The sequence below is a fragment of the Heteronotia binoei genome, chromosome 1, assembly GCF_032191835.1.
Source record: "Heteronotia binoei isolate CCM8104 ecotype False Entrance Well chromosome 1, APGP_CSIRO_Hbin_v1, whole genome shotgun sequence".
Lineage (NCBI taxonomy): Eukaryota > Metazoa > Chordata > Lepidosauria > Squamata > Gekkonidae > Heteronotia > Heteronotia binoei.
In genome coordinates this window covers 262,717,599-262,730,136 of record NC_083223.1, presented here as the reverse complement: position 1 = coordinate 262,730,136, position 12,538 = coordinate 262,717,599, and the positions used below count along the sequence as shown (strand labels likewise).

The following is a 12,538-nucleotide window of genomic DNA, read 5'->3' as shown; positions in this document are numbered from 1 at the left end:
CAAAAAAAGCTCTGGTTTAGACTAAGGGGTGTGTGTGTCTCCATTAGTTTCATGGATTAGGATTGCCAATTTCCAGGTGGTGGCTAGAGATCTGGTATTGCAGCTGGTCTCCATGCAACAGAGATCAGTTCGCCTGGAGAAAATGGCTGCTTTGGCAGGTGAGCTCTATATAGCATTATGCCCCATTAAAGTCCCTCCGCACCCCAAACTCTGCCCTCCTAGGGTTGCCAATCCCCAGGTGGGGGCAGGCGATCCCCCGGTTTGGAGGCCCTCCCACCTCTTCAGGGTCGTCAGAAAGCGGGGGGAGGGGAGGGGAATGTCTGCTGGGAACTCTATTATTCCCTAGGGAGATTTATTCCCATAGGAAATAATGGAGAATTGATCTGCGGGTATCTGGGGCTCTGGGGGGGGCTGTTATTTGGGGTAGAGGCACCAAATTTTCAGTATAGCATCTAGTGCCTCTCCCCAAAATATCCCCCAAGTTTCAAAAAGTTTGGACCAGGGGGTCCAATTCTATGAGCCCCAAAAGAAGGTGCCCCTATCCTTCATTATTTTCTATGGAAGGAAGGAATTGAAAAGTGTGCCGTCCCTTTAAATGTGATGGCCAGAACTCCCTTTGGAGTTCAACTATGCTTGTCACAGCCTTGATCTTGGCTCCACCCCTAATGTCTCCTGGCTCCACCCCTAAAGTCTCCTGGCTCCACCCCCAAAGTTTCCAGATATTTCTTGAATTGGACTTGGCAACCCTATGCCCTCCTCAGGCTCCACCCCCCAAATATCCAGATATTTCCCAACCTGAAGCTGGCAACCCTAGCCATGATGTCTGCCAACCTTTCCTGGCACCCAACAGGTGTTTTTAGAAAGTGGGCAGGGCCAGGAGGAGTTTTTGCAGCGCTTTTTTTGTAGCAGGAACTTCTTTGCATATTAGGCCACACCCCCTTGATGTAGCCAATCCTCCAAGAACTTACAGGGCTCTTAGTACAGTGCCTACTGTATAGGGTTGCCAAGTCCAATTCAAGAAATATCTGGGGACTTTGGGGGTGGAGCCAGGAGACTTTGGGGGCGGAGCCAGGAGCAAGGGTGTGACAAGCATAATTGAACTCCAAGGGAGTTCTGGACATCACATTTAAAGGGACAGCACACCTTTTAGAATGCCTTTCTTCCATAGAAAATAATGAAGGATAGGGGCACTTTTTTGGGGGCTCATAGAATTGGACCCCCTAGTCCAATCCTTTTGAAACTTGGGAGGTATTTTGGGGAGAGGCACTAGATGCTATACAGAAAATTTGGCACCTCTACCTCAAAAAACAGCGCCTCCAGAGCCCCTGACACCCGCGGATTAATTCCCCATCATTCCCTATGGGAATCGTTCCTGGAGGTGCATAATGGCTGTGGGGGTGGAGCTTCCCCCGCCGGCCAGCTGGCTGGGGGAGGGGGGAAGCCTGTAAAACCGGGGGATCCCCCGCTGGGACCTGGGGATTGGGAAGCCTACTACTGTAAGCTCAAGGAGGACTGGCTACATCAAGTTAGGACTGGCTAACATGCAAAACAAGCCCTGATTTTTTGTTGCCCTTCAAGGCTTCTGATTGGTCAATGGAGATCTGATTGACTGTGCAGATTTTTATTTTTAAATGTTGCTTTGGCAGCAGCTGCCATTGCAGCACAAGGTAAGCTGTGGCAGCCATTTTGTGGCTGCACCCATCATGCTGTATCAATTACAACGCCCCCTGCAGGTTTAAAATGCTAGACACCACTGGTTTAGACCAAATGATAGTCTTTGCATTGGCTCATGGTCCCTCTGTTGCCAACTTCTGCTTTAAGTAGACATCTGATGCTTTATTTGTAGCAGGATCCCATAACAGAAAGGAGACCAGCTCTGTATAGAAATGTCAGTCTTTTATTATTAACTTTTTTTTTTAATTGTGTCATTTTTTTTGGTTGTTGCTGCAGTTTTTGAAAGAATGTACACAAAGTTGAGAAAGACACCAGAAAAAAGGGTTTGTAGCTGAGGAGGGAACTAAACTCTGTGTGTTTTCACTAAAATGCAGTTTAAGCTACTAGAACTACTCACGGACAACATTACATACTAAAGAGAAGGGGTGTGTGTGTGTGTGTGGTGTGCTATATACATTGCCATGGAAACCAACCTCCTTGTTAGACTCTGTTGTGTACTGACACTGTGAAAAACCCCATATACAATTGAGGGGGGCGGCGTATTTTTAGGCATCATGGGAAGGAAATGCATGTACAGTACAGCAGACGCTGTGGTAACGTCCTAGCTCAAGTCATATGGGTATGGTATAGCCCATTTGGTGTGGCGCTTTAATGGCCTAGCTGAACTCTTGCCTCCAGAAAGTTTTCACTCGGTGGCCATTGGGCCCACTGTGTGTTATTATGACCTTGTTGTCATTGGCAGTGGTGGTTAATCTGAAAACTGAAGGAGAGATCACAAAAAGGGAGGACAGGGTAAAAGACCACCTCAGGACATTAACTGTGTGACGTCATGTGATGTTCAGTCACAGGGAGAAGAGAAGAGAAAGACTTTCACAAACATATCAGTAGTTTAAAATATTCATAATAGTAACCCTCCTTTAGACTGAAAATCACGCTGTAAGGTATAACCACTGAAGGGAGGGCATGACCTAGGGTGGCTTAATTCCCTTCAAAGAGGTCAGCAAAGAAGCTGCAGGACAGATTGGAACATTAGTGGTGTGGAAATCTGGAGAAATGTTCATGTCTGGCAAACTCTTCCAAAGCAGTGTGTGAAAACCTGTCTGAAAAATGTTTGCTTATCAAAAATCTTTCTGCTTCCCTCAGAATTCTTGAAATGTTTTTGGCAGTTCTAGAATTTCACTCTGGGCAAAGTTTGGAGACAACCAAGAGGTGTGAAACCCCTCCACTGAGAAATTTCATGGGGCTCATTGCTGCTTTTCTGGTTTCCCTTGAAAGTTCTCAGATGTTTCACTCCACCCGGAAACTCCAAATTTGCCACAAGTGAAATTCTGTGGCAAAGTGGGTAGTGAAAATGCTTGGATTTCATGGATATTGTTTTAATACTGTGTAGGGAATAGCACAAAGACAGGTTATGCCTGAGGGTGAAACTAAAATGGGTATGAAGTGCCAGAAAAATGTTATGGAGTGGAAAAAATAAATCATATGTCACACGTATTCTTTCAGCTTAAACTACTAACAAACATATGTTGGTCAAGCAGGAAGTGAGAAACCCAGAAGCTGTGGAAGGGAATTAAGCCATCTTCCTGAATTGCAGAAGAAAACATATATATATATTTTGTTCCTTGGATTAAAAAGGAAAAGAAAAATTACACCTGTGCTCAGAAAACACCGAGCGGAAGAGGTTGTCACATCTGTTCATGCAGGAAAAGGTACCTTTGTTTGTTGAGGGTCTTTTTATCTGAGGGCTGGGATGTTGGAAGGGATGCTAGTGGAATGGGACACGTAACTATCCAATCCTTATGGTATCCTATCAGACCCAGTGGCTGATGGGAGTTTGGTTTCTGTGTCTCAAGGGGAATGGTCACCCAAAATGGAAAACCTGACTCTGTCTGGATGGACTAGAGCAAAATTCTGGGTGTACTCCCTTCACCTACAACACTTTTCTCTTTTTTTCCACTTGAGGGCCTTGATGACACTGGGACCACACAGGGTTCACCGGTATTCCACCTCAGAGGCTGTGGGTGGCAGTGATGCAAGGCCTCAATGTTGACCTTAGCAAAGCTTGGATAGAATGGTGTCCCAAGGCTGTTCTGGCTGTCTCCTGACTTGTCAGGCAGACAAAGAGGCTCCTAACACAGGGAGGCAACAGGTTGGTTCCTTGCTAGTGATGTTCCAGCCTCAGTTTGCCTCCTTCTTCGATGAACACACAAAGTCCTAGGGACTATTAATAGAGTTAAGCGTGTAGGTGCCCTGTGCTTTGTATTACATATAATACAGTGGAGGTCTCTCTGTCAAGATTAGAAAAGAGATAGGGATGGAGACCAAACTAGCCTGGGCAGGAATATACCAAAAATCCCTTCAGCTCCTGACTAGATATGTGAGGCAGAGAACCAAAGCAAAGGGGGGAAGGATCCCAGGCCCCCTTCTCAGGAAATGAAGGGCTAGGATATTCCTGTCGTTCTAAATCACTTTTCTGAATCGCTTTTGATAATGTTCATGAGGGCATTTTTGAGGCTGTTCTTGCTGGGGGATTTGACTGCGGGCTTGAGGCCTTCCGCCTCGAGCTGGTCCTTCTTCAGTTCCATCTCGATGGTCATGATGACCTTCTTCTCGCCCGCCCTCTTCTGGGTACCTTCCCTGCCTGCTAACCGCTATTTCCTATCCTTGCGGGAGTCGCCCAGTCCCTTGGATTTCTTCTCGCTGGCGGACTTGGTCAGGCGGCTGTGGTCCAGCATGGCATACAGGACGGGAGCCTGGCAGGGAGAAGAAGAAGATATTGGATTTAGATATTGGATTTATATCCCGCCCTACACTCCGAAGAGTCTCAGAGCGGCTCACAATCTCCTTTACCTTCCTCCCCCACAACAGACACCCTGTGAGGTAGATGAAGATACTGGATTTATATCCCGCCCTCCACTCCGAAGAGTCTCAGAGCGGCTCACAATCTCCTTTACCTTCCTCCCCCACAACAGACACCCTGTGAGGTGGGTGGGGCTGGAGAGGGCTCTCACAGCAGCTGCCCTTTCAAGGACAACCTCTGCCAGAGCTATGGCTGACCCAAGGCCATTCCAGCAGGTGCAAGTGGAGGAGTGGGGAATCAAACCCGGTTCTCCCAGATAAGAGTCCGCATGACTTAACCACTACACCAAACTGGCTCTCCAGAAGAAAGAAGAACCCGGAAGAAGTTTAAAGAGTGAATGACAGGAAATGGATGACTGAGTGGACATTTCAGAGAAGTGAATCTGTATGCAGGTTAGGGTTGCCAGCTCTGGGTTTGTTTGTTTGTTTGTTCTATTTATATCCCGCCCTCCCCGCCGAAGCAGGCTCAGGGCCGCTCACATTAGGAGGTCATAAGACCAACATTAATAAACAAGATATAAAAAGAAGTACATCATAAATAAAACATATAAAGGAACGGAAAGGTCCCCTGTGCAAGCACCAGTCGTTTCCGACTCTGTGATGATGTTGCTTTCACGACGTTTTCACGGCAGACTTTTTATGGGGTGGTTTGCCATTGCCTTCTCCAGTCATCTACGCTTTCCCCCCAGCAAGCTGGGTACTCATTTGACCGACCTCGGAAGGATGGAAGGGTGAGTCAACCTCGAGCCGGCTACCTGAAAATCCAGCTTCCGCTGGGATTGAACTCAGGTCACCAGCAGAGCTTAGGACTGCAGTACTGCAGCTTTAACACTCTGCGTCACGGGGCTCTTTAAACATATAAAACAATTGCACAAAACAATAATAGGTGCTATTGATCTCACATTAAAATATAGTGATGTATTAAACACCTGGAGATTTTGGGGGTAGAGCCCAGAGAAGTCAGGGTTTGGGGAGGGGAGGGGGTGGAGGGGCCTTGACGTGGTATCATACCATAGAGTTCACCCTCCAAAGCAGCTATTTTCTGCAGGGGAACTGATCTCTGTAGTCTGGAGAAGAATTGTTAAGCAGGAGGTCTCCAGGCCGCACAAAACACACTACAGAGAGGGCCAAAGGACTGCAGAGGGGGTGATGTAGGCACAGTGCCTCCATTTTTCTCCTTATAATGGATTCTTGGTCTCTAGGGCTGCAAGGTCTGTGTTGAAAAATACCTGGAGACTTTGGGGGTGTATCTAGGAGAGGATGGAGTTTGGGAAGGGAAGGGGCCTCAGCCTGGTCCAATGCTGTCCACTCTCCAAAGCAGCCATTTTCTAGGGTTGCCTGGTCTGTGTTGGAAAATACCTGGAGATTTTGGGGGTGGATCTGGGAGAAGGCGGGGTTTGAGGAGGGGAGGGATCTCATCATGGTGCATAGAGCCTCATCAAGGCCATAGAGTCTCTCCAGGGGAGCTGATCTCTGCCAGCTGGAGATCAGCTGTAAAAGTGGGAGATCTCCAGGCCCCACCTGGAGGCTAGCAACCCTATCTGATGATCTCCAAGGTTATTAAGATTCTTATCTGATGAGACTTTAACCATGGCGCAGTACCATCCTCAGTGTCCCCAACCATCTCATCCAGCTAGAAGCTTCTAAGTTGCCGGGTCTTTTGTTGAGCCAGCTCTGATGTGATGACCATCTTGGTCCTGTCCTTATCTCCTAACCTTCAGGACCTGAACGTCTTTTGTCCTCCTGTTTTTATCCCCCCAGGTTTTCTGATGCGCTTCCCGGTTTACCTCTCGCTTACCTGGCGACCTCGTTTGGATGAATCCTTGCCCAGCCTCAGCTTGCCTCTCTCCATAGCACTAAAGTGAAATGAAGACAAAAGCTGGTCTCTCTCCCTGATGCATTCGTGAATGAAAACAGCTTAAAGGGTAGGCTTCTGAACAAGTCCTGACATTTGGAGGCAAATGTCACACGTTCCTGTGCAAAGATGCCTGGGAACTGCGGAGCAGGGACGAGTTTAGGAGTTTCTAAGTGAAGCCTCACTGATGCTTTTAGAAAGCAAGAGGGTGTAGGCAAGGCCGGCCCTGCCGCTAGACAAACTAGGTGATTGCCTAGGGCGCTGGCCTTCTGGGAGTGACAAATTGGGTGCTCCCCATGCGACGTTATCAGTGCGGGCGGGAAGTGAAGTTAGCATTGCCTAGGGTGTCAGTCTAGGGCCAGCCCTGGGTGTAGTAGTTATTTATTTGCTGAGCAGACAGGTTAAAACGGATAAAAGGAAGTACTTCTTCACCCAAAGGGCGATTAACATGTGGAATTCACTGCCACAGGAGGTGGTGGCGGCCACAAGTATAGCCACCTTCAAGAAGGGTTTAGATAAATATATGGAGCACAGGTCCATCAGTGGCTATTAGCCACAGTGTATGTGTGTATATAAAAATTTTTGCCACTGTGTGACACAGAGTGTTGGACTTGATGGGCCGTTGGCCTGATCCAACAAGGCTTCTCTTATGTTCTTATTTATTAGAAGAAGAAGATATTGAATTTATATCCCGCCCTATACTCTGAATCTCAGAGCAATCTCTTTTAACCACCCCCCCCCCTCAGCAGATACCTTGTGAGGTAGGTGGGGCTGAGAGAGCTCGTGCAGCAGCTGCCCTTTCAAGGACAACTCCTACGAGAGCTATGGCTGACCCAAGGCCATTAAATCAGAGGTCCCCAATGTGGTGCACACCAACACCATTCCTGGTGCCTACCAAGCTTTTCTAGAAAGTGGATGAGCCAGATAGGACTTTGGCCCAGCAAGGCATCTGATTGGCTGATTTTTAGGAAGTTGGTCAGAACAGCTGCCACTCCAGCACAAGGATGGAGGGTAAGCAGTGTGTATGCGAGAAAATGTTTTTAAACAATATGTTCATTTCAAAAGGCATCCTGTTAAACCAAGCTTCTGCCTCCAACGTCCAGGAGTTATTATGAGAGGCATGATCTCATTCTCTGACATTCCGTGGTTCACCCCGCCTCTTGTGGCAGCCATTTGGCCGTTGGCTCCGCCTCCTGCAGCAGCCATTTTGTTGTTTCAACCGTTATCCATTGTCGGAATTTCAAAGGTGCCTTGAGAGTCCAACAGGGTGGCGACCCTTGTAATAAGTATATTTTAGGGTTGCCAAGTGCCCCTGCAGCCTCCGGCGATAGGTACCATAGAGGTTTCCCTCCCAAATTGCTAGAGCGTCTGGGGAAACCATCAAATTTTCCCGGAAGCTCCTAGAGCGGCCGGTGCACAACGTTGCCGGCACAATGACCTCACTTGCATCATGCCAGAGACATTGGGGGAGGATCCCCCTTTCCTGCCTAATGCGGGCCAGCAGGTTGGGAACCTCCAGGTCAGGGGAATCCCTGCCTGGCCCGGGAACTTGGCAGCCCTAGTATATTTTTCTCTCACCCTTTCTCCAGGGTCCCCACCATTCTCCCAACCTTCTAGGGCTGCTGGCCTCCCACCTCTAATAAGATGGCCAGCAGAGGAGATTATGGGAAGCGGAGGTAGGCCTAGGTTGGTGCCAGTGTCCTCCCCCCTCCCCTGCAGTTTGCCAGGAGGGCCCTGGCAACCCTACCTTTTCCAGTTCAAAGAGATAGGGGTCTCCATCCCGGTGCCCATGGGTGCCACAGATCCCACCGATACCTTTCCTGGTACCCACCAAGTGTTTTTAGAAAAGTGGGCAAGGCCAGGTACGTTTTCTTCCGAGCAAAGCTTCATATTGGCCACTGGAGATTTCATTTTTAAAAATGTTACTTGGGCGGCAGCTGCCACCACAGCAGAAAGATTTTCACTGTGTGACTGAAGGGAAGCCATGGCAGCCGTTTTGTGTCTGGCTCCACCTCCTGCACCAGCCATTTTGTGGCTAGCTCCGCCTCCTCTGGCAGTCATTTTGTGGCTGTGCCCACAGTACTGTGTCAGAATTCTGAAGGCACCCAACAGGCTCAAAAAAGTTGGGAAATGGCTGGGCTACACCGAGAGAGAATGACTGATCTAAGGTCGCCCAGTGGCAGAGTGGGCCTTTGAGCATGGGTTACTGAGATCCTTATCTGACATAAACCACTATGCCACACCACGCTGTCTCACATCAGAATAACTCTCTCAACTTCTGCCCTCCCACCAAGCCCTGTGCTTTACCTGAGTCTCCTCTGCAGAGTGGCTTGTCTTCTCAGCCAGCAATACCTGATGAGGTAGGCGATCACCAAGACGACGAGAACCACAGCCAACACACCTCCAATCACAGCTCCCAAAACCACGCCATACCTGACAGGCACTGAAGGAAAAGGAGGGCTCTCTCAAGACGTGCACTATCAATCCCACAATGCTATGAGCCCCCAGAGAAGGTGCCCCAACCTCCATTACTTCCCATGGAAGTAGGAACTCCTTTGCACAGTAGGCCACACACCCCTGATGTAGCCAATCCTCCAAGAGCTTACAGGGCTCTTAGTACAGGGCCTACTGTAAACTCCAGGAAGATTGGCTACATCTAGGGTTGCCAAGTCCAATTTAAGAAATATCTGGGGACTTTGGGGGTGGAGCCAGGAGACTTTGGGGGTGGAGCCAAGATCAAGGCTGTGACAAGCATAATTGAACTCCAAAGGGAGTTCTGGCCATCACACCTTTTCAATGCCTTCCTTCCATAGGAAATGATGAAGGATAGGAGCACCTTCTGTTGGGACTCATAGAATTGGACCTCCTGGTCCAATCTTTTTGAAACATGGGGGGTATTTTAGGGAGAGGCATTAGATGCTATACTGAAAATTTGGTGCCTCTACCTCAAAAAACATCCCCCCAGAGCACCAGATACCCACGGATCAATTCTCCATTATTTTCTATGGGAATAAATCTCCATAGGGAATAATAAAGTTCCCAGCAGACATTTCCCTCCCCTCCCCCCACTTTCTGATGACCCTGAAGCGGGGCGAGGGCCTCCAAACCGGGGGATCCCCTGCCCCCACCTGGGGATTGGCAGCCCTAGCTACATCAGGGATGTGTGGCCTAATATGCTAAGGAGTTCCTGCTACAAAGAAAATCCTGCTCCTTTGTATATCAGGCTACACCTCCTGATGTAGCCAGTCCTCCAGAAGCTTACAGGGCTGTTTGTACAGGGCCTACTGCAAGCTCCAGGAGGCTTGACTACATCAGGGGTATGTGGCCTAATATGCAAAGAAGTTCCTGCTTCAAAGGAAGCCCTACTCATTTGCATATTAGACCACACACGCACTGATGCAGCCAATTCTCCAAGAGCTTACAGGGCTCTTAGGACAGGGCCTACAGTAAGCTCCAGGAGGATTGACCATCAGTGGGGGTGTGGCCTAATATGCAAAGGCATTTCTGCTACAAAAAAAGCCCCCAAAAGAGGGCATTTAAAAGACATGTGATGGCCAGAACTCCCTTCAGAGTTCAATTGTGCTTGTCACAACCTTGCTCCTGGCTCCACCCCCAAAGTCTCCAGATATTTTCTGAGTCAGACTTGGCAACCCTAAACTGCACCCTAGGGATTGTCTCACTGGGAAGTCCCTTCTCTCAGGCCTCTCCACAAGCTCAACTAACTTCTAGTTTCCCTCTGTCCATGGTGGATAAACAGGCACAGCGTGAAACCTTTCCCTTTCAAGTCTCCTGGTAATTTTCTCCTTCCTGCATCCTGGCACCAGGCCAGATGCTTATCTGCAAAACTGAACTTGCTGTTTTTGCTGGGCATATTAGAATCGTTAGGAGCGCTTCACACATGCGGTTGCCTTAATTGCACATCGTCAATCAGTCCTGTAACAGCCCCTGTGGAGCATGGCCAAGATTATCATCTAAAATTATTTCCATTGCAAGGGACAGGCCATAACTCAAGGATATCGCTTCTGCTCGGCATACAGAACATCCCAGGTTCAATCCCTGGCATCTCATTAAAAAGATCAGAAAGTAGCGGATGCAAAACATCTCTGTCTACAGCACTGAGAGCCACTACCAATCAGATTGGACAGTGCTGGCCTGGATGGACCAAAGGTCTGACTCAGTAGAGTTCATGTATTTTGCATGCAGAAAGCCCCAGGTTCTATCCCTAGGATCGCCAGTTGAAAGGATGATGTGAAAGACCTGTAGCTGAGACCTCAGAGAGCAGTTGCCTGTCAGAGTAGAAAATACCAACCTGGACAGTATATACCAGCAGCGGCCAAACTTACAGCTCTTTGACACATGTGTGGCTCTCAAAGCCCCTACCACCCCATTGGCTGGCTTGGTGAAGGCATTTCTCTATTTAAATCACTTCTCCAAGTCAAGCCTGCCAGTGGCTTGGAGACTTCATTTAAAGTTAAAGTTGCTTTCTTTCAACCTCTCCCTCCCTCCATCCTTCCGTCCGTCCGTCCGTCCGTCCGTCCGTCTGTCGTCTGTCTGTCTGTCTGTCTGTCTGTCTGTCTGTCTGTCTGTCTGTCTATCTATCTATCTATCTATCTATCTATCTATCTATCTATCTATCTATCTATCTATCTATCTTCCTTCCCCCCAAATCTCATGTCCTGTGGCTCTCAGACATTTGACATTTAATCTACGTGGCTCTTACGTTAAGCCAAGTTTGGCCACTCCTGGTATATGCACAGTATAAGAGAGCTACTACATGTGTTCAATGCACATAGCATCTGTTCATAATCATCTTGTATTTCCATGAGAAACAATTTCATATTCTGCCTTCTCTATAAGGTTTTGAAAGGTTTCTAATCATTTTGTTCAAGGCAGAGATCACTGACGGGCAAAATCACTAGCAAAGAAATGACCTTTTCGTACCATGGAATGTTCCCTGGCTGAAGCTAAGAATTAGGCTGAGGATTTGTACGATGACGTATTCTCAATTCAAAGATAAAAACAAGGCAGAGTCTAAAGGACACAAGTCAGAGACGCTGATATGGGCCAGGGTTTGTGTCAAAAGGGGGTTGCAGAGAAGTCTCTAAAATAACTTGACCAGTGCAGATAGACAGAAGGTCTGGGGTCACAGTGGCATCTTGGGGTTCTATCAGTGAAGGTGCTTTGGTCAAGAAATTGGGAGTTAAGCAATAACTGTTTTAGGATCTTTTATGGAAGGAAATTTGAATTGAAGTCAGAGGAAGGAGAACCGAAGAATAGGGGCTCTCCCCATTTCTTCCCACGTTCCATGTCTTTTTTGTCCTTCTGAAAGATCTATATTTATTTCTAAAGGGCACATTCTAGGGTCATGGATTAAATGGAATGAATGCCAGGAAGTGTATAAATGCCAAGTTGCCAAGACGCAAAAGGTCTGACTTTGATTGCATAAATTCAAGAGAAAATATATCCATCAGATTGGCACAATGCCCTTCCTTTTTACTCACGCAAATCTGAAGCTGTAGTTGACTTTGCAGCATGAACTTGAATTCATGGAGGTTGCGTAACTTACAAGGTTTAAACCAGGGATGTCAAACATGTGGCCCGGGGGCCAAATTAGGCCCCCGGAGGGCTCCTATGAGGCCCACGAGCAACTAGCTGTTGTCTGCTTCCTTCTCCCTCTCTCTTGCTTCCTTCTGCATCCTTCTCCCTTTCTCTTGCTTCCTTCTGCATCCTTCTCCCTTTCTCTTGCTTCCTTCTGCATCGCAGCTTGCTTTGCAAGGCTTGCTCAATTGCCCAGGAGCTACAGAGCAAAACATATATTTCTCCATTGGCTGAGGCTCCTCCCTTGGAGAGAAAGAGGGGATGGCAGAGCTTATTTTTCCAGTCTCTCTCAATTGCACAACAGAGCTACGGAGCCAAGCCTCTCTTCCTTCCCTCTCCTGGACCCCTGGGGAAGGAAGGAAAGAGCCAGAGCTTCCTTTGCCCAGTTCTCTGGATCCCATGGGAGAGATACAAAGAAAACACCTTTCGCACCATCAAGTGTTAACATTTTAAGCATGTTTTGAGGGTTTTTTTTAAAAAAACAAACATTTACTTGTGTGTGTCTGTGTCCTTTATAAAGTTTATATCTCTGCTACCTAATCTTAAATAGGT

At 47.9% G+C, this 12,538-nt stretch overlaps 1 protein-coding gene across 1 annotated transcript in view; it reads right to left on the bottom strand.

Moving 5' to 3' along the window:
* Nucleotides 1–4,300: 4,300 nt before the first annotated feature.
* The window catches only part of LOC132583361 (myelin protein P0-like), a 35,638-nt gene continuing 27,400 nt past the window's right edge, over nucleotides 4,301–12,538 (bottom strand). Inside the window, exons 4-6 of the mRNA XM_060255020.1 lie at nucleotides 8,696–8,831; nucleotides 6,332–6,389; nucleotides 4,301–4,427 (exon numbers count right to left, since the gene is read on the bottom strand). Coding sequence (XP_060111003.1) covers nucleotides 4,326–4,427; nucleotides 6,332–6,389; nucleotides 8,696–8,831 — 296 coding nt within the window. The 3' untranslated portion in view covers nucleotides 4,301–4,325. The remainder of the gene's footprint in view (nucleotides 4,428–6,331; nucleotides 6,390–8,695; nucleotides 8,832–12,538) is intronic.